At 40.6% G+C, this 21,240-nt stretch overlaps 1 protein-coding gene across 1 annotated transcript in view; it reads right to left on the reverse strand.

Moving 5' to 3' along the window:
* Window positions 1-12,939, reverse strand: part of TNPO3 (transportin 3) — a 118,473-nt gene extending 105,534 nt beyond the window's left edge. The window contains exon 1 of the mRNA XM_027840142.1: window positions 12,441-12,939. Within this exon, the coding sequence (XP_027695943.1) occupies window positions 12,441-12,560 (120 nt within the window). The 5' untranslated portion in view covers window positions 12,561-12,939. The remainder of the gene's footprint in view (window positions 1-12,440) is intronic.
* Window positions 12,940-21,240: the final 8,301 nt, after the last annotated feature.

Below are 21,240 nucleotides of genomic sequence, written 5' to 3' on the forward strand. Positions count from 1 at the left end.
TATCTTCACCCTGGAATGCAGTTTTGCTGTAACAAGTATTTTAAGAACACATATTTGTTTCGACACTATTGATACATAATAAAACATTTTGAGCCTAACACATTTGTTTGCTGCACAAGATTTCTTCTATAAAAAACAGTGAGAGAACTCAGGAAACTGTAGCACTTGACAATAAACCACAAACTGCAACCCTAATTTTGATGCCCACTTATACAAACTTCAGGACTTTTGTGAAGGTAAAGTGCTATATTTATTGTTTAGCTTCTGGTGAAGTAGGAGCACTGGACTGAGAAGAACTGGTCTCAACCACTCAGGGGTCCTCTGCCCAGGCCACTTAACTTACTTGTAAGGTTCAAGACCACTCACCCACAACTATTTATTATAGCATTTATTTCTTAATCATTTAACATATCTCTAACTATGCTACCTTTTTAAATTAGATTCCTATCTGTTTTTAATATGTCACTGACATATTAAGTTTTTGAGCCTTGTATCCCTAACCCCATTTACCCCACAAGCTCTTTTATTTCAAGATTTTGCATATAGCAGTGCTTTTTGGGAATCCATTTGCTGAGTTATAGCAGAACTGACTGTATTTGAATTCAAAGCAAAAGTGGAAATACGGATGAGTTCAGAGAGAATAAGACCTTAAGCCAAGCATATTACAACAAATAAACTTAATTCCACAGGGAAAAAATGTCTCCATAATCTGTCTACTTTAATCTATTCTATAGTCATGATCATCACTGGGGAAATAATGCTGAGATCTACTTTTAGAGGAAACTTAGGGAAAACTTGTAATACAGCCATAAAACATGATATGCATAGGACTTCATGCCAATGTGGATATGCGAGTTTTTCTAAGCTTTGGAAAAGCCAAAGTTTTCTCCCAACAAGCATACTATCTCACAGACTTAATCAATGGTTAATATAGCAAGAGCCCCAAATATCTTTCAGATATCTGAGTGATAAAAACTGTTAAGGTAGAACATCATCTGACCAACCCAGAGAAGAATGGAATATAAAAACATTAGATTTATTCAAAGATAAGGATGCATGCTTATTTAACCTTTTCTGAGCACCTATACTGTGCAAAGCTAAGCATTTATTTATTAAGTCACCAAGAAAGATCACCAAGCGAGACAAACTGGTTCTGAATCCAATTATCCTACTTGAACTTACTTGAACTGTTTTATACAAGTGAAATGTCCTCTTCTCTGAAGTCTACCACCATTTATAGACCCTAGCACAGGACTGAAAACAGAACAAGCACTCACTCACTGACAATTTTAATTTTTTAAGTTTCAAACAGGTAAGTAACAAGTTGCTGATACCACTAAGTAAAATGATACTTCATTATGTCTTGGGTCTACACCTTATACTGCCTAGAAAAACTGTAGCCTACCCCTACAAGTCCCAATCCTTTCCCTTGGCCTTTTGTCTCCTGGAAAACTGAAAACCACAAACCACAATGAGTCAAACAAAAGATGCAGAATGTCAGCAAGACAATAAGCATTTATTATGTGCTTACTATATGCCAAGCACCATGTTAGACACTGGAGCTACACAGAAAGTCAAAAACAGGCCCTGCCCTCAAAGGGCTTACATTATAAAAGGAAACTTAGAATTTAAGGTTGAAGGAGATCATCTAGTTCCTACTCTGCAACAACAAACGATGAAAAGTCATTTTCTAGGGTAAGTAAACTTGTAAGACTTTGCTTGATCTGATATTTTAGTAGTATGTTCCCTGCCATCCCGTCTCCTCTCCAAATCTTTTTCCTCCACCCACATGGTTATAATCATTGTATATATTGTTCTCCTGTTTTCAGTTAATTCCCATACGTGCACATGAGTCTTTTTATGGTCCCTAAATTCTTCATATTCCTCATTCTTTGATAGGTAATATTCCATATTCCATTACATCCCCAGGCCATAATTTGCTTGGCTATTCCCCAAATTAAGGGTTTCGACTTGTTTCGAGTTCTTTGCTACCACGAAAAGCCCCATTAGGTGAATATGGAACTTTATTTTCTGTCTTTGACCTCCTTAGGGTCAAAAATCTCCTAGCAGTGAAATCTGAGTCATAGTGTACAGATATTTTAGCCTTTTTTCTTCTTTTTTTACAGCCTAATTCCAAAATTGCTTTCAAGAAGTCAAGAATTGAGAAACTCACATCATCTAAAATTCACTATGTTCTGGTTATAAATTTAAACACACACACACACACACACACACACACACACACACGCAAATATGGACTGTAGCCTTATGAACTCCAAAGCTGTTGCTATCAATGCTATACTTTTTTGAGAATTTGATTCCATGACTGACAGATACAAAATGAGGTCAAAGAAAGAATAGGATCGATTATGACTCCAAACTTTATGCATCTCTCAGGTGGCCCGCTTGGCCTGATACTCCAAAGTAGTTCTCTTTGGGATTATCATTTTGGAGTAGGAAAAAGAAAACATTATATCCTCCAAAGGAATCAGGGATAATGCAGAAGATACAGGTTACCCAAGTAAACAACCAGTCAAACCAGGGGCAATTTAACTGTATAGTGACTAGACCACAACCCTCAGAATTGGTAAAGCCTGGATTCAACTCCTTTCACTACACTTACAGATTTAACAACCTCTCAGGTTGAGACTAGGAATATAAATTGCCAAAAAGTAGCCAATATGCGCTAGTAGAAGGAATTTATTCACTGGGAGTTCATTATACTGATAAAATCACAGGGCAACAAAAACCCAGTAAGACATGATCTCTGATAATTGTTTTCACAATTTTAAAGGGTGAGGCATATTGCAGGTGAGTGATATATTAGGTTACAGATTTGTTTTTTTCTAGTCACCACACAGGTTTTCAAAAACAGCCCTAACCCAGGGATTGTAAGGTTGTAATGGTAGATTGCTATCCCTCACTATACTTCCAATTTCTGGACAAATTTAGTCACAGAAACACAGATTAGGGGCTAGAAAGGACCTTGGGTCAGGTAGTCCTATCTGTTCATTTTTACAATGAGGAAAATGAAGGCCAAAGGGGTTAAGTATTAAGAGAGAGTGGCAAGGGGCAGCTAGGTGGCGCAGGCGATACAGGAACAGCCCTGAAGTCAGGAGGACCTGAGTTCAAATCTGGCATCAGACCAAACACTTGACACTGACTAGCTGTGGGACCCTGGGCAAGTCACGTAACCTCCATCGCCAAGGCAGGGAGAGGGAGAGGGAGAGGGAGAGAGAGAGAGAGAGAGAGAGGGAGGGAGAGAGAGAAAACCACATTTCAGAAGGGACCATCCCAAGTGAAGCCTAGGGCTTACAGTCAAAAGGAGGAAGCTGCAGCTCTCACATTTCAAAGGGGCTGCAACACGAGAACATTTTCCATTTAATCACTCAATTTCACAAAAACAGAGAAGGGGCCTTTACGTGGTCTACTCCCAAGAATACGTGGCAGGCTATCTAGAGCTCTACCACTAACAGTCTTAGTCTAAGTTCCTTTACTATTGGTCACAACAGATACAAAAAATTGTTTCCCCCCCTTTAAAAAAGTGTACTGTTGTTACATGACTCATCACAACTTTGAAACTGTCAATAACTCTTAAAACTGCTAACCAGTGAAATCACAATCATTCCCTCAAAAATACAAGCACACATCCAACAGTAGCCCAAGGATTTATTACCTATCCAAAAATGAGATTAATATTGCTCCTTTATCCTACACACATACCCTAATTAGTTAAAACACTTCACTGGGTATAGTAACACCAACCAAAAAGGTATTTATTAAGTACCTACTATGTGCAAAACACTGTACTAGGTACTGCCAATAATAAGACAAAACAAAAAACAATCCCTAACCTCACTTACATTCTCTTGGAGGGGGAATGGGGGGTGAACTGATGACACAAGTTATAACAGATAAATGCGCACATGAGAATTCAAGAAGGGAGAGTGGGAATAAACACCCCTCAGGAAACATGAAATTTCCTAAGTAAATAAATCCAATAAAACACTGTCAAATTGTTTTAGTTTCAGGTGTTAAATAGTTTAAAAACTTTCCAACTACTGATTCATTTGCTGAATGAAGAATGTGCATCAATATAGAGGCAGATATTGTGGATTCGGTTCCAGACTACTGAAATAAAGTAAATCTCACAATAAAGCTATTCACAGGAAGTTTTGTTTCCCAGTGCATATAAAAGTCATATTTAGACTCTACTGTAGTCTATTAAGTGTGCAATAGTATCATATCTTTTAAAAATGTACATATCCTAATTAAAAATATATTTTATTGCTAATTTTAAAATGCTAATCATCATCTGAGCCTTCAACTAGTCATAACCCTAGGAGGGTCTTGCCTCAATACTGATTGCTGCTGACTGATCAGGGTAGTGGTTGCTGAAGGCTGGGGTGGCTGCGGCAATGTCTTAAAAGACAACAATTAGGTCTGTTCCATCGAGCCACTATTCCTTTCACCTGAACACTTAGAAGCCATCATAGGATTACTAATTGGCCTAATTTCAATATTGTGTCTCAGGCCCAAGGAAAGGGAAATAGACGGGAATAGCCAGTGAGCGGAGGGGGCAGAACAAACATAACATTTATCTTAATTAAGTTTGCTGTCTTATATGGGCACAGTATGCGATGCCTCCAAACAATTACATCAATTATCACTTATCACAGGTCACCATAATAGATGTAATAATAATGAAAAAGTTTAAAATATTGTGAGAATTACCAAAATGTGACAAAGAGACAAGATGTGAGCACATGCTGTTGGAAAAATGGCCCCAATAGACTTGCACGAAGCAGAGTTGCCACAAACCTTCAATTTGTAAAAAAAACAAAAACAAAAAAAAACCACCATAATTATCTTCGAAGCGCATAAAGCAAAGCACAATAAAACAAAGTGAAATAAAACAATGTATGCCTTGCTATTCTCCTACAGAACTAGTAATTCCTACTAAAGACTGAAAGGATGATGAAAAACAACAAACTGACTTTCAGAGAGGACAATTTTCCAGATATCTCCCATTCAATTCAATTAAGTGTAACAACACGATCTCAAGCCAGGAAAATTGAAATTTCCCAAATCAGGAAAAACAATTCCCAAGAGACAAGCAAAGGAAGAACAAGTTTAATTTACCTGAAAGTAAAAAGGGAATCCTTTAAAGTTGGTTGATTTCCTTGCTAGCCCTTACTTCTGTACCACCATGACAATAGTAATTTCATGAGGAAATTGTCAGTCCTGCCACAACAGACTGTTTTTAGTGACAGTATTTTGGGTGGTGGGGAAGGTTTTTGACAGTGAATGGAGATTTTTTTTTAATCACATCAATTTGAGGGACTAAAAGTATTTGTTCCAATGTAATCTATATTGTAAGAAAGCCTTAAACCCAGCAACCACAATAAAATTGAAGAGGGACAATATACACACCACTGAGTGAATCACAGGAAAGATGAAAAAGCAAAGAATTTAGAGAAAAAAAATAACAGACCCCCAAGAAGCAAGATTCAAATCCAGATAATACATATACCCCAGTAGAGAAAACTAAACTTTTCTGGAAGTAAAATGGTTCATTCATTTAAGCACAACAGACAACTTTCATCTTGGCAGCATTTTCTATAACAACTAGAAAGGGATGGGACGGAGAGAGACAGAATTACTTGCTCTGGGTATAAAATATATTGAAAAGAAAAGTATCTTGTCTAATTCTAATCTCATAATTTTAAATAACACAAATAATAAACAAGAGATTTCTTAAGCATGTTTTTCTAAACAGTTTAAGCCCTTAAAAGGCCAGACAATAAAAACCAAGTAGAAATAAGCAAAGGAGCAGCTAGGTGGTGCAGAGGATAGAGCACTGGCCCTGGGATCAGGAGCACCGAGTTCAAATTTGACCTCAGACACTTGACACTGACTAGCTGTGTGACTGGACAAATCACTTGGCACCAACTGCTTACCCCTCCCCCCCAAAAAAATGAAAGAAAGAAGCCCAAATAATATTCAAAAAAAACTATAAAAGCCCCACCATATTCCATTCTTTATTTCAAAGTAACAAGTCACTGAGAATGAGGAAGGGGATTGACTGCTCTCCCCAGTGTTCAACAAAACTACACATTCCTTTGGGTAAAATTCCTTTGTTCTCCAGGTTGCACTCCTGAGTCTCCTAGACTTTCTCTACAAAAGTTCCAGCCCAGGGTACCTACAGCTTTTTAGCTCCCTTTTATGTGCTGTCTTCCCCCATTAGAATGTAAATTCTTAGAGGACATAGACTTTCAAATTCTATTTGTATTCACGGGGTTTAAAACACGTAGTGCCTGGCACACAGTTAAGTGCTTAATAAATACTTGTTGACTTGACTTTGTGGTCTTAATTAGCCCTAACCAGTAGGGAAGGGAATGTCAATCCAGTTCTGGCTCAGTCCCAAAGATGTGTGTCCCACACAAGGAGATGCAGTTCAAGGGTTCACTTCAAGGCAAATACAAGGGCCTTGGACCAAACCCATATCCCGAAACCCACTCAAAAAAACCATGAAATTACTGTGAGCAATCCTGCTTTAAAATATGCAATGCATAGCTTCTTGAATTCATTCCATATTATGTAAACTGAGTGCCGATTTTGGGACTTCTAGAAAATTAGAATAATATAAGTCTGTTTCTTAACCACTAGCCCTTATCCTCATTTAACTGAACCATTTTTGGACAAGTAAACCAGAAGAATATCTCTAAGATCTCTTCCTGTTCTAAAATTCTATGATTCTGTAACTCTATGAACGTGGACTTCATTAATAAGCTGGGTTCCTGGAGGATAAGATACTTCAAGCAAAAGTTTTTCAAATTTGCAAGGCCATCATGGAATTATAATTTAATACACTAAGCTACATATTCACATTCAAAACCAAGGTTTCACATATACTTTGGAGGATTGATACCACAAGCAAAGAGCAAAACACAGGATGTATAGGGAAAGATCGAAACAACTGGAGCAAAGCTCTGCAATAAACCATATCAACCTAAAAATTTTCAAACACAAAATTCAGATAAAAGACCCTGTGTAATCAAAATGATCAAATGAGTGTAATAATCATAAAGTAAGGCAGATAACAATAGTTAACTTTTATATTACAAACTTTACAGTTTACAAATGCCTTTCCTCTCAAAAATCTTGTGAAATAGGTTAAGAAAGGCTACTGGTTGTGCTTTAAAACTAATGCAAACCAGAAACTATATGTCTCCTAGAAAGAGGAATCATGAGAGGCAGCTAGGTGGCGCAGTGGACAGAACTCTGGCCTTGGAGTCAGAAGGACCTGAGTTCAAATCCAGCCTCAGACACTTAACAGTTACTAGCTATGTGACCCTCGGCAAATCACTTAACCCCAATGGCCTCACCAAAAAGCAAAACTAAATAAATGAGTAAAAGGAATCATAATAGTACTCTATATCATTAGGAACAGAGGATCATAGATTTAGAGCAAGAAAGGGCCTTAGAAATCATCTAGCCTGACTCATTATGTTAATTGGGCAATATTTAACAAAATAAATAAAAATACAATAAAACATGGATGTTAACATGTAGTTTTCTCAGTCAACAGCACCCACAGAAATTCTCACATACAGTTTATGACCTCGCTTCTATTTGAGTTTGATAACATCCCTCATTTTGTAGATGGTACCTAGAGAGTTCAAGTGACTTGCCCAAGCTCACAAAGGTTGTAAATAGCAGTGTCATAAATTGAACCCAAGTCTTCTGATTTGAAATCCAGCAGAAAAATTCTGATTCTGAAAGCCAGAAATTTTTCCACTACACTGGTCTATAAATCTTCAACATCGCTGTAAAGCTCCAACAAGCAAAGAACAGGACTACTATACTAGTCACTCTTCAATTGTAGAGTCAATGTAACCCTCTGGTTACAGCTTAGTATTGAGTACAACCCAAGGAAACACAATCACCAAAACAGTGTGTAAGTTATTTTTTTAAACTCTTACATAGCTCAATAACTGACTATACAACAAAAGTTGCTTCTCATTTTTCTACTTTCCAATAAATGCAAATGACAAATACAGGGCATACTAGCTATAACAATAATCTTCATTTAAGACAGGAAGACTGATGGACTTGAAGGTCTAGAACAGCAATGTCCATCCATTCTTGACTAGAAATACAAAAATATTCATGGAATCTATAGCAGTTTATCAGTAATCAATAAAAACATTGCCCCGTGTCCAGAGCCTCAGCTATGAAAAAGAATATTTACCTAAATTTCACTCATTTTCCTCACCTGTAAAATGAAGCTAGTCTTGATAACATAGATAAAAATTAGTTATTATAAAGAATTCCAGATATCTAGCTCTAAATCTGTCTTAAACTAGCCTAAATTGCTACAATTCAATAAGAAATATATTCCTCCTGTATCAGATTGTAAATTTCTTGAAAGCAAGGGCTTACATTTGCAAGGGGGAGATAGGAATAAGCATTTACATAGCATCTATCATGTGCCAAGCACTGTGCTAAATGAGTTTTACAAATATTATCTCATTTGATCCTCATAACAACCCTAGGAGATAGGTGCTAATATTATCCCCATTTTACAAATAAGGAAACTGAGGCAAAAAGGTTAAGTGATTCCTCCAGGGGCACACAGCTAGTAAATGTCTGAGGCCGGAACTCAGGTTTTCCTGATTCTAGGCCCAGTGCTCTATCCACTGGGCCACCAGTTGCTATATCTTTGTAGCCTGAGTGTAGAACAATGGTTTGCACTGCCAGGACTTAACAAAGGGGCAACTAGGAGGCTTAGTGTAAGGTGCAGAGTGTAAGGCCTGGAGCCACAAAGACTGGGGTTCAAATCCTGCCTTAGACACTTCACTAGGTATGTGACCTTGGACAAGGCACTTCACCTGTCAGTTGCCTCATTTATAAAATGAGAAGAATAACAGCACTTATTTTGAATAACTGTTGTGAGGGTCAAATAAGAATAATATATATAAAGCTCTTTGCAAACCTTAAAGGCACAATACAAATATTAGAGTTCTTACAAAGAATTCAGGGGCAGCTAGGTGGTGCAGTGGATAGAGCACCAGCCCTGAAGTCAGGAGGACTTGAGTTCAATCCGGCCTCAGACACATAACACTTACTAGCTGTGTGACCCTGGGCAAGTCACTTAACCCTAACTGCCTAAAAATAAAAAAAGAAGAGTGATAATTTGGGGGCAGCTAGGTGGTGCAATGGATAGAGCACCGGCCCTGAAGTCAGGAGGACCTGAGTCCAAACTGGCCTCAGACCAAACACTTGACACATACTAGCTGTGTGACCCTGGGCAAGTCACTTAACCCCAATTGCCTAAAAAAAAAAAAAAAAAAATTCAACTAGAAATGCAGTGACTCATTCATATGTGCAAAGCTTTTTTTCAGACCTTCTTAAACTTGTATCAATAAAGAGAGAGCACACTAGCAGAAATTTCCTCCTCCTCTTAAATAAATCTTGCATTTTCAAGTCTGTCTTGTTTGGTCATGTGTAAAACCCCTACTCTAGTTCAGACTCTTGTCACTTTCATTTGTTCTATTGCAATGGTCTCCTAATCTATCTCCCATCTTCAAGTCTCTCCATTTTGTAATCCATATTCCTTAAAGCTGCCAAAATCATAAACACAAGTCTGATCATGTCATTCTCTTGCTCAAAAAGTTCCAGTGGCTCATTATTACCTCCAAAATCAAAGTTGAGTATTAGAAGCCCTTTGCTAGGAGGTTCTACCCTACCTTTCTGGACTGTTTCCATTCCTTTCTTTCTCACACTTGAGTATACCCAAACCAGCCCACTTTGCTGTTCTCTCACACATGACACTCCACCTCCTATCACTTTTCACATACTCCTATGCCTTTTCACATACTGTCCATGCCTCCTCACCTCCACCTAGCCTCTGATCAGCTCTAGCTTATTTCTTAGCTAAGCCCAAGTGCTATTTCCAACACGAAGCCTTTTAAGCTGCCAGTGCCTTCACCTTCACACATACTGTTCCCACTGCCTTGTGTTTATTTCATGAGTATTTTGTATTAACTTATGAGCACACATGTTGTCTTCTCCAAAAAAACTGCAAATTCCTTGAAGGCAAACTGGACCCTTTTTTTATGGGCTCCACATCTTCATCCTTAAGAACAACGTCTGTCACATAGTAGGAGCTCAATAAGTGCTTGTTGGTTGACAGCTTAAAACCACCAAAGAGATGCCTAGTATTCATGATAAATCACCAGATCAAACCAATGACTGAAATGGCAGAGGAAAAGAAAACCCTGATGTTTCAGAAGAACTTCAGGGAAACAGGAATTCCAAAGAGGAAAAGTACTAGGATACATATGCCACAGCCTGTCTCATTTATTATGGGGAAAAAATTTCCCAAGAATCTAGGCCAAATCAATTATCATTGTCCCAAGGTTATCCTGGCTCATCTGCTGCGATGGTGCATAGTACCGCAACCAGATTTGCTCTTATTCCAGTCAAAACTATCATAGTTTTCCTGTCTATAACATACACTTCCCTCCCTCTTGATTTAAATTACTGTCTTCAACAACTTAGTAGGTAATTCCATATATCCAATGAAGGGGGATGACTTTTCATTCAATGCTTCGCCCTAGAGTTTGAGTTGGCTGAGTTAAATTAGGACATCTTCCTCCCACCATGTTTAACTAAGTCTGGCCACATAACAGGCTCCTGCTAGGTGGGATTGCTATAAAAGTCAGCCTCCAAAAACAGAGAAATATAATTTTTTCTTTCTTTAGAAAATTTCCAAGATATCAATTCTAACTGCCTGTCATATGAAAAATAATCTCTGCAGCAGGCTGTTTCTAAGAATCAGAGGAGGGGGAGGAAAAGATGGTTGATACATGCAACACAAGGAATGCATCCTATTCCAGAATGTGTTCAAATGTATCTAAGTTGTACTTCTTATAGATGATTAACTAACCATTGCCTCATATTGAGCGTGTCAAGAAGACCAATTGGCACAGATCCTTGGAATTACAACTGTATGGTGACTGAGATTGTGAGGAGAAGAAAAATTACGTGCTACAAAAAAATAAGAAAAAGAGTTTTTTCTTGAAACCGGTCTTGTGGCAGAGCTGAGATTTAAACAAGCTCTGTCCTCCAAAGAGAATAAAAACATAACTGTGCTAGGAGCAAACTTGAAGTTCATTACATACCACTGAAACAACTTGGGAAACACCTTGAGAAAGCCTCTTTGAATTAACAAATCACTTTTCCTGTTCAAACCAAGTATTTCCCTCCTACAAAAATGAAGGTAATTTTAATCTTACAAAAATAACTACTGCTAGTAAACTGTAAAACAAAGCACCACAAAAAGGCTTTCACTCTCCAGACCACATAAGCTGGTTGTGTGTTGTGATTATCAAGTAATGATAGCTACCTTATAAAAAATTTTCATTACTTGAAATCAGGCAAGCCAAGACTTGACCCATCACCCACCTTATTTCAAATGCAAAGTTGCAGACTGCCCAGTATATATGTAACTAATACACACTAAGATCTCAAAGAAGTTAACTTTAAAGGGCAGAGCACCAAAACTCTAGCAAAGAAATAATTTTTGGGGGGGGGAGAAGGGTTGTAAATAGAAGTGAGAAAAGGATTTGTGTTTGAGAGAAGGCAAGCAAATAAAATGCAAACTTCCTTTAATTTTCAAAGCATTTTCACGTTTGTTTTAAAAAAAATTCACAGTTCTATAATTCAAGTCAGTAGGATTAAGAAGTTTTTCCCACATTTCAGAAAAAAGATATTGTGCAGCAAAAGTTGAGGGGGAGTGGAGAAGAAAGAGTAAGTCTCAACACAGAGTTAAGTGATAAGGAGGTGGCAAAGGAATACTAAAAGAGGGCAAAATTGACAGATGGAAAGACCCAAAAGAGCTAAGAGATGTTTAGAGATATTAATGGATGAAAATGAGGACGCGGGGCGCGGGTAAAACTAAATGGGAAAGAGTCACAGGTAGCAAAATTAAAACGTTGTGGAAAGAAAGGACAAGGCACCGTGGAGTGGGCGTGCTGGACAGGGAAGGGAGGTGGGACAGGGACTCAAATTCGGAGACCAGGAGACATGGCTGGGAGTCCCTTAGAGGCAGTTAAAGAACGGGAACCCGTAAAGGCCTGAATTCCCAGGGGGCTCAAGGCCAAGGAGATGGCTCGAGAGAATGGATCGGACCCTGAACGAGAAAGGACCCAGAGCCTCTGGCTGCCCCTTCTCTTTAGAAACTTCCACCAGCCGCGGCTCGGCCGCCGCGCCCCGCCCCGCAGCCGCAGCTCCTCCTCTCGGGCTGCACGAGGCCCCGCGGCCGCACCTGGACTCGGCCGCCGAGCCGGGTCCGGGCCTGGCCCGAGGCCTCTCCAGCGCCACCGCCGCCCGCCCACCGCGGCGGGCCCTGGCCGGGAGTCGGCCCCGCTCACCGATCGCTGCAGCTCCCCAAGCCAAAACGAGGCGCGCTCCTTGCCGCTGGGGTCCGGGTCGTGATAGAGCGCTTGCACAGCCTGGTACACCAGTTGCAAACTCGGCTTCGTCCCTTCCATGGCGCCGGCTCCTGCTCTTCACACGCGGGGGCTCCGGCTCCAGCTCCTTGGGCTTCGCTCCTCCTCACTGCCTCGGCCACGGCCGCTCCCTGGCCGGCGCCATCTCCTCCTCCTCCTCGGCCGTTACCGGGGCGGGGGGTGTCCCGTGCAGGCTGCCCCCCTGGAAACAGTAGCCTGCTCACGTTTGGGTTCCCTCTTTCTTCTGTGGCTGCGATCGGTTGCCGGTGTCACCATCGGGCTATCGCCGCATCAGCTTGAGAGTCCGCCTGTTCCCTCCACCTCGCCCTCTTCCTCCCCTCTAGCTCTGGGATCCTCCAGCCTCAGCCGGCTCCCGCAAACCACAGAGCCTTGCAGCAGGAGTACCACTCAACCCGGACCGGAAGCAGCGACACTGGTGCCTTAGCGCACTTCCGCCGGGGCCGCAGCAAACGGTGCTCCCCGCCTTTTGGGGACCCCGTGTACCGGAAGTGACCCTCCCCGGCTAGAAACCGGAGAAGCGCGAAAGGAAGCTTTGCGTTCTGCTATTGAATTCCCGTGGAACCCCGGGAATTCCCGGGGCCCGGGCCCGAGAAGCCAGTTCTTTTTGCTACTGGATGGAGGGCTTTCCTCCTCCTGACATCGCGAGATGCAGCCTGGCTACACCCTGAGGTCCCTGCAGCGCCGCTTCCACGTGGTCCCTGGGGCTACATCTCTGAGCCGGGATCGATTCTCTTACGAGCCGAGGGTCAACTTCCTCTACTGCCTGAACAGCCCTCGACTCTCTCCCCCTCCCCCCCCACGATGGTTACGTCTTTATTTTCACTAACCTTTGGTTTCTTTTGTAATCCTCTGTATTTTATGAATCTAAAAACACGATTCTGAGAAAAGGTCTATATATAAGCTTCACCATAGTGCCAAAGGAACCCTGTGACACAAAAAAGGTTAAAAACCCTGAACTAGATGATTTCTAAGACTCCTTCCATTTCAAAATGCCATCATCCTGTCAAATCAGGTTCCCTCCAGCTTGGATTCTCTGAGTCCACCATGCATCAGCCATTTCAAAGCCCTTTGTGGAGCTGTGCATTCCGTTTCACAATTTCTGCCTAGGTTATTTATCTTCTGCAGCTGACGGACGTTCCATCTATTGAAAGGGCAGTTAGATAGTGCAGAGGATAGTGTTGGACTTACAGTCGAGAAAGACCAGAGTTCTGGCCTCAGACACTTAACTAGTTGTATCATCCTGGGCAAATCAGCTCATTTCTGTCAGCTTCACTTCTGTCTTCTGTCTCTGTAATAGAGATAATAATAGCACCTACCTCACAGGATCGTGGTGAGGATCAAAAGAGACAATACACAGAAAGTGCTCCTTGCAAGCCTTGATAATGCAATGTAATTGCTGGCTGTTATTATTGTTATTCAACACAGAAACATTCAATATGCATTCCTTGTTCCAAAATCAAACACACACACACACACCCAGCCAGTCTGTACCATTCCCATTAGTATGGTTCAGTGGAAAGAATCCTGGATTTGGAGTCAGGACTTGGATTCAAAATCTGACTGCCATTTCCTACCCCTGAAATGTTAATCTCTTTAGGCCTCAGTTTTCTAATCTGTAAAATGAGGGATTTGGACTGGAAAACTTCTAAGGACTATTCTGTCTATGATGACTTCTTTACACACTCCTATACTTTAACAGTTGGTAAAGGCTGATAAAACACTTCATAATCGTTCTGTGTATCTGTGATTTCCTTCAACCAGAATGTAAATTCCACAAATTCAAGGCTTGTGTGTTCTACAACAATTAATTTGTAATCTTCCCCTTAATACATGGCAGTGTTCTGCTTAGGGTCTCAACAATGCATAAAGAGAATTTCTACCTTCTTTGGTACATGGACACACAATAAGGCTACTAGGAATAAAAAACATGAAAAGGGAACAGCAGCTTTTTGCATATTTTCTACACCAGACCTCCATCTTCAATCACAGCTGACAGAAGTAATAGACAATGTAAGATTTTGTCATGGATGCCAATTATTTATTTTTTAAAAAGTGATTCCAGAGAGAATTCTCTATTATTATACAAGACTACGATAAATGCAACCTCAGAAATAACTTTTCAACAATCCTTTAAGTATCAGTATCAAAGTATAGAACAAGAAGACAAGTGACTTGCCAAAGATACTCCTAAGTCTGCTGGAGAATGGCCCACATAAAGGTGGTGTTGTGGATAGAACAATGGGCTTGGAGTCTAGAAGACCTTAATTCAAACCCTGCCTCAGATACTAGCTCTGTGCCCCTGGGCAAGTCACTTCAACTTCATCAGCCTCAGCTTCCCCTGTAAAATGAAGATAATAGCATTCACCTCACAGGTTGTTGTGAAGGTCAAATGAGATAAGACGGAAAGCGCTTTGCAAACCTTGAAGTGCCCTATAAATGCTAGAAGTTATTTCAGATAGAAGAACTCTATTAAAAATGGTGAAGTTCTCCAGGAAGATAAATCTAGTGGTAATGTAAAGGATGGATTGGAGCAGGGGAAAGATTAGAAGAATGAAGGTTCGTTATGAGGCGATACAATAATGCAGGCTAAGATGAGGAAAAACTAGAATGTTAGTGGGGATGGAAAGTAAAGTCAATAGTCAATACACATTAAGCCAGGCACTGTGCTAAGAGCTGGGGAAACAAATGTGGAAAAGTAAAGTCTCTACCTTCAGGAAGCTTAAAATCTAATGAGGAAGATGACACACAAAAGGAAGCTGAATGGGGTGGAGGGAGCTATCCGGGTTTCGGGGGAGCTATCCAATGTGGAGGTGTGGTAGAGAAGTCAATCAGGGAAATCTCAAGCTACTGCAGCCAGGTGAGAAATGAGCTATCTGGGCTAAGGTCTCTCCTTAAAAGGAGGTTTGGAATTCATGGCCCCACCCTCCAGTCAGAGAGGCAGAGGACAGTGATGAAGGGGAATGTCAAGGCTAATGACATCTTACAAGATGATGAGGTTAGCCCAAGTATGAGCTTCCTAGGGTATAGTAGAGAAGTCAGTCAGAGAAGTCCAAAGGTAGTGCAGTAAAAAACAGGTATAGGAAATATTGTAGAAGAACCAATGGAATTCTGATTAATTGGTTTTGAGAAAGCAAAGAGTTATGACAAATTTTGAGTCTAGGTGACTAGGTTCTCTGTCCTAGTCATCACATAGAAATAAGGTCAGGAGGGAGAGTCTATTGAGTTTAAAGTTTTGTTAAGAATTCTCTAGGCAATCTTTTGCTGAGCCCTCCTGTTGGTAATGACTTTCTCCCTCTGACCTCACATTATGCTTGGTTCAATAATTCTCTAATATTTTACATTTTAACTTTGTATTGGTATTTTATACCCTTACTTTTTATACCTCTTTAAATGGAGGGACCATGGCTTATCTAAAATTTTTATCACCTGCAACACCTAGCATAGTGCTCTACATGAAGTAAAAGTTTAGTAAAAGTGTTTTGTATTTATATTTGTTGTATCTTCAAGTAAAGATGGCCAGAAGGCATTTAGATATGTATCTGTTTCTAATAGTCCCTTCTATGCTACCTACAAACATTCCGAAGTCTTTCCCATCCTTCAAAAACCTGCACTAGGTCTTAATATCTTTGCTAGTTATCATCCTGTATCTCTCCTCTTCTGAGCTAAACTTAAAAAGGCTGTCTATCCTTAGTGCCTCCACTTCCTTTCCTCTAATCTAGCTTCCAAATTCATCATTCAACTGAAATTACTTTCTCTAAAGTTACCAACAACCTCATAACTGGTCAACTAAATTGCCTTTTCTCAGTCTTTATCCCTCTTGACCTCACCGTAGCATTGGTTAGTGTTGCCCCCCCCCACACACACACACACATAAAGGCAACCTGGATACTCTCTTCTGTTAGGGTTTGTTTTGGGTTTTTTGGTCAAAACCTTCTCTTGGTTCTCTCTCTGCCTCTCTGACCACTCCTCTGAGTCCTTTATTGGCTCTTCATTCATATCACACTCACTAGCTGTGAATGTCTTCCAAGACTATCCTACTCCCATTTTTTACTCTACTCTCTCACTTGATCTCATCAATTCACATGAGTTCAATGATTATATCTGTGCATGTGAGGGAGAGGATTCTGGGAAGATGGCAGAGTAGGACAGAAAACTTTTGACTCTCCAAATTTCCTCCACAAAAAAAAAAACCTATAAACAGAAATAAACAAAAGTAAAAGTAAAGCAGTTGTCCTCCTAAGACAACTTGAGAAGACCCCAGGAGAAACCGACCTCCACGGGTGGAGATTTGGCCTGAGTGAAGTGCAAACACTTCCAGGTCAACTCCAGAATCAACAAGTCCCACATTGTCAGCTTCACGGACAATGTGGGGGTCAGAAGGCTGAGTAGGAAAAGATTGAAGGACCTTCCACTGTCAAGGGATGCCAAGCACAGCTGTGCTGACCAGATATGGTCCTGGGTTGCAACTGTCAGGGAGAAGGAGCTAGCACACACCTAGTGAGTACAGTAGCAGAGGTGTGGGGACCCTGTTGTCTGTGGGCACTTGCAGGAGAGCATCATCCCTGGTTTCAGTTCCAGGGCAGAGAGGACAGTTAAAGTTCACAGCCACCAGAGGGACCACAGGGAGCAAGAGTGTTTGTCAGACAGCATGGCTGGGGGGCCCTGGCCATGGCCTAGGGGTGGAGAGGAGTGCCCAAGGTGGGCCCTGGGACAGAACTAAGAAAATAACAGCAAGGAGGACCTGAGGCATCATTCCCCACACCTGGGGACTAGAACTTGATTATAATAATAACTGATAAAAATAAAATAAAAATGAGCAAGCAAAGGAGAAAGAACCAAACCATAGGTAGCTACTACGGGGATAGAGAAGATCTGGATTCCTATTCAGAGGAAGATAGTGGAGCTTAAAAATAAAGCCACTCCCTTTTCAATGAAAAATATCAAATGATCACAAGCCCAAAAAGAGTTCTTGGAAGAACTTAAAAAGGTCTTTAAAAATCAAATAAGAGAGATCAAGGAAAATTTAGGGGAAAAAAATATGAGCAGTGCAAGAAAATCTGTATATGACTTCCAGATCTATATAACTAGCCTTAGTCTTTCTCATAAGCTTTAGTCCTGCTTCACCAACTATCTACTGGACATTTTAAATGGAATGTCTCATGACAAATTCAGTATATCAGAAAAACAGAATTTACTGTAGTTCCCCCCAAACCACCCTTCTTCTGCACTTTCATATTACTGTCAAGACTACCACTATCCTTCCTACCACCCAGGTTCACAACCCCAATGTCATCCTCTTACTCAACCTAAAAATTTTGTCGTTTTTGGCTCCCAAACATTTCTGTATCTATCTACTCCCAATTCACACAGCCACCATCCTAGTTTAAGGCACTTGTTATCTCTCACCTGGAGTATTACAATAGTCTCCTAATTGTTCTCCCTGACTCAAATATCTCCCTAATCCAATTCATCCTCTATCTACATAGCTGCCAAAGTGATTTTCCTTAAGTTCAGGTCTGACCATGTCACCCCTCTACTAAATAAATTCCAGTGGCTCTCAGCTCTTCTCCCAAGCTCAGTGCCAGGATCCACTGCTATAGCTGCATCCCAGAGACAAGACAGTGAAGGTTGGAGTCAACAGATAATGGGTACCTGGTGACCAGAGTGGAAATCCATGGATCTTCATCCCCAGTCCTAAAAAGGAGTTGCTCCACTGGGGAGTCTACATACTGAACCCCTCTCCCTGTATTGGGGATCATGTGCCCCAGTCACATTGTTGGCTCAAAGCACCCCTCTAGTAGAGGGGGAAAGCATAGAGTCCTATATTGAATACCATCAATAAAGTCACCATATTCATTACCAAAAAAAATAAATAAACTCCAGTGGCTTCCTGGTATCTCTGGGATCAAATATAAATGCCTCTTTTGGGAGTTAAATTTCTTCACAACCTGACCCCTTCCTACCTTTCCAGTCTTCTCACACATTGCTTCCTTCCACACACTCTGTGGTCTAGCCATACTGTCCTGCTTGCTGTTTCACATACATTCTCCATCTCCCATCTCTGTGCCTTCAAACTGGTTGTCCCTTCTTACCTCTGGCTCTTAGAATCCATGGCTTCCCTCAAGACTCAGCTCAAATGTCAACTTTCTCAATGTCCTCTGTAGTAGGAACAATATCCTAACTCCTCCCTTCATGCAAGTTAGTCTAGTTTTTCCTTAAAAGATACTTAGGCCAACTTTCAGATTTGGTTGGCCTGGATGGCAATCAACCAGTTTGGATTGTAGAGTGCATGAAGGGAAATATAATATAATAACATAATAACCCTGATAAAAATATATTGGAGCCAGGTTGTAACAGACCTTAATAGGTCAAGCAGAGGAGTTTATAATTGTTCCTAGAAGTAATAAAGAGCCATGGCAGTTTTTTGAGAATGGGAGTGACTTGGTCAGATCTGTGTATTGACAATACCACTTTGGCAGCTATGTGAAGGAGCAAAGGGAGCTGGTAGTTCTGCTTAAATAATCCAATGCTTGTCACTAGGATTAGAGAACTTTCTTCAAACACAGAGTATTGTAAATACATAGACAAATTCTCACTCTTAGTCTCTTCTTTTTCTAAACTCTTATAAAAAGAAAATCATCCTTTTGTCACTGTAGTATTTTCGTGGACGTAAAAACACTGTGCCTCATACAGTGCCTCACATAACAAGTGCTTAATGAATGTTCATTCAGTCATTCATTAAATGCAGTTGAGTAAATCATAAATTTCTCTATATTCAGTTACATGCGTAGAATCTTAGAAGAAGAAGGTACCTTAGCAACCATCTAGTCTAAATCTTTCGAAGTAAATTAATATATTATCAAATGGTTTGTAAATCATTCTCCTGTGAGTTTGGTTAGTATAAATTGGTTTCTTGAAGCCTGATTTTCTGTAGAATAATGAATAACATGTTCCTGAGCCTGGAAAGCTGTGGACCAGAACTTTATCTTGAGATAATCTTACCAGTATGTTGCCACCAGGCCTGGTCTCAGCCTTTCTTTCCAGTTTATCTTTTTCCTCCCATCTCTCTTTAACATCATATTTTACTTGTAGCAATATGTTAACTTTCTTTTGCTTGTTCAGAGCAAATTGATATTTACTTCTTAGTTCTAGGATTCTAGGATTTGATGAATAAATCTGTTGAGTCTCTATGTCTGGTGCTTATAAACTTAAATTGAAACCCTTCTCAGCCTTTGTCTTTCCAGATAAAGACAACAGTAGACTCATAATTTTTTAAACTGTCTTCATACAGAAGCTTCTTCATCAGTTTCTCTAGGATACCTTCTCCAGTTTGAGTATTGCTTGAAGTGAAGCAACAAGAGCTGTATGTACCATAGTTTTGGAGTCTGAGACCTTTATTCAAATCTAAGCTCTCCCGTGTGACCTTGGACAAGTAAGCAACTTCTCTTTGAGCCTTGGATTATTCACCTATAAAGAGAAGGGGTTGGTAGATGGTCCCTGGATATTCTTCTAACCCAGGCCTGAAAAACCTGCGATTTCAGGTGGCCCACGAAAAATGTAAAGAACTGTTCTAGCGCTATGATCCTAAGTTCTTTCAATATTGTGGCTCTTAAATGATGGTCCAAGGAAACAGTTCACAGTGACTGTTTCTGTGTCACAACTCATCAAAGCCATTATTCTAAAATTGTTAGATTACTTCCCCCTTGACCACATTGAGACTTGTCTGCCACACTTCTGCCTACTCATACAACCTTGAAAGACTTTGTTGTTTATCCCTATGTATTTGGAGTTTCATTCTCTGAAAGACATTTTATAGCTACAAAACCCTTCTTCTAAAACCCAAAGCCCAAAAACCCATTGAAACCACATTTGGTGTTCATGAATGTAAGAGGGGTCTGGTAAATGAGCAGACAAACCCAAGCCCAACACCCATTGAAACCACATTTGGTGTTCATGAATGTAAGAGGGGTCTGGTAAATGAGCAGACCCCATTAGGTTCCTAAAATGACCTCAACTATGTGGAGGACATGAAGGAACTACTTACATGAGAATCAAGAAGATTAGGGCACATTCTGGAACTGATTCCAACTGACCTCTCACTTGATGATGGTTGGACACACCAGTGCTTCTTTTTGTTTTTGTTTTTTGGGTTTTTTTTTTTTGTCGAGGCAATTGGTGTTAAATGACTTGCCCAGAGTCACACAGCTAGTGAGTGTTATGTGTCTGAGACTGGATTTGAACTCAGGTCCTCCTGTTTCCAGGACCAGTGCTCTATCCACTGTGCTACCTAGCTGCCCCAAATGAATTTTTTTTCCCACCAGTGCTTTTAAGAGCTTGAGTTGGCACTGGCCTTGGTTTCTGCAGTCATCTGCAGGATTGAGATGATTCCAGAGGCCATATGACCCTTGAGAAAAGGGCCTTGCTTGCTAGCTTTTTCCTTCATTCTTTTCCACTGTATATCCAGGGAATGGAGTCTCCCATTTGGGTCTGGAACATGAACCACAGGGATCTAAGAAATCCAGAATCCAGGGTGTTACAGCCAGATCAACATCAATGCCTGAGTAGCATAGGTCTAGAACTCCAGCCCAGCAGAAACTAGCAGTGATGCTAGCTTTGGAAGGGAACTTGGTGGGGCCAATGTTATGCAGGCACTAAGCTAAGTTGTGAGCCTAATACTTCCCACTCTCCCCCCCAAAAAAAG

The sequence above is a fragment of the Vombatus ursinus genome, unplaced genomic scaffold (assembly GCF_900497805.2).
Source record: "Vombatus ursinus unplaced genomic scaffold, bare-nosed wombat genome assembly UNPS02014839.1, whole genome shotgun sequence".
Classification (NCBI taxonomy): Eukaryota; Metazoa; Chordata; class Mammalia; order Diprotodontia; family Vombatidae; genus Vombatus; species Vombatus ursinus.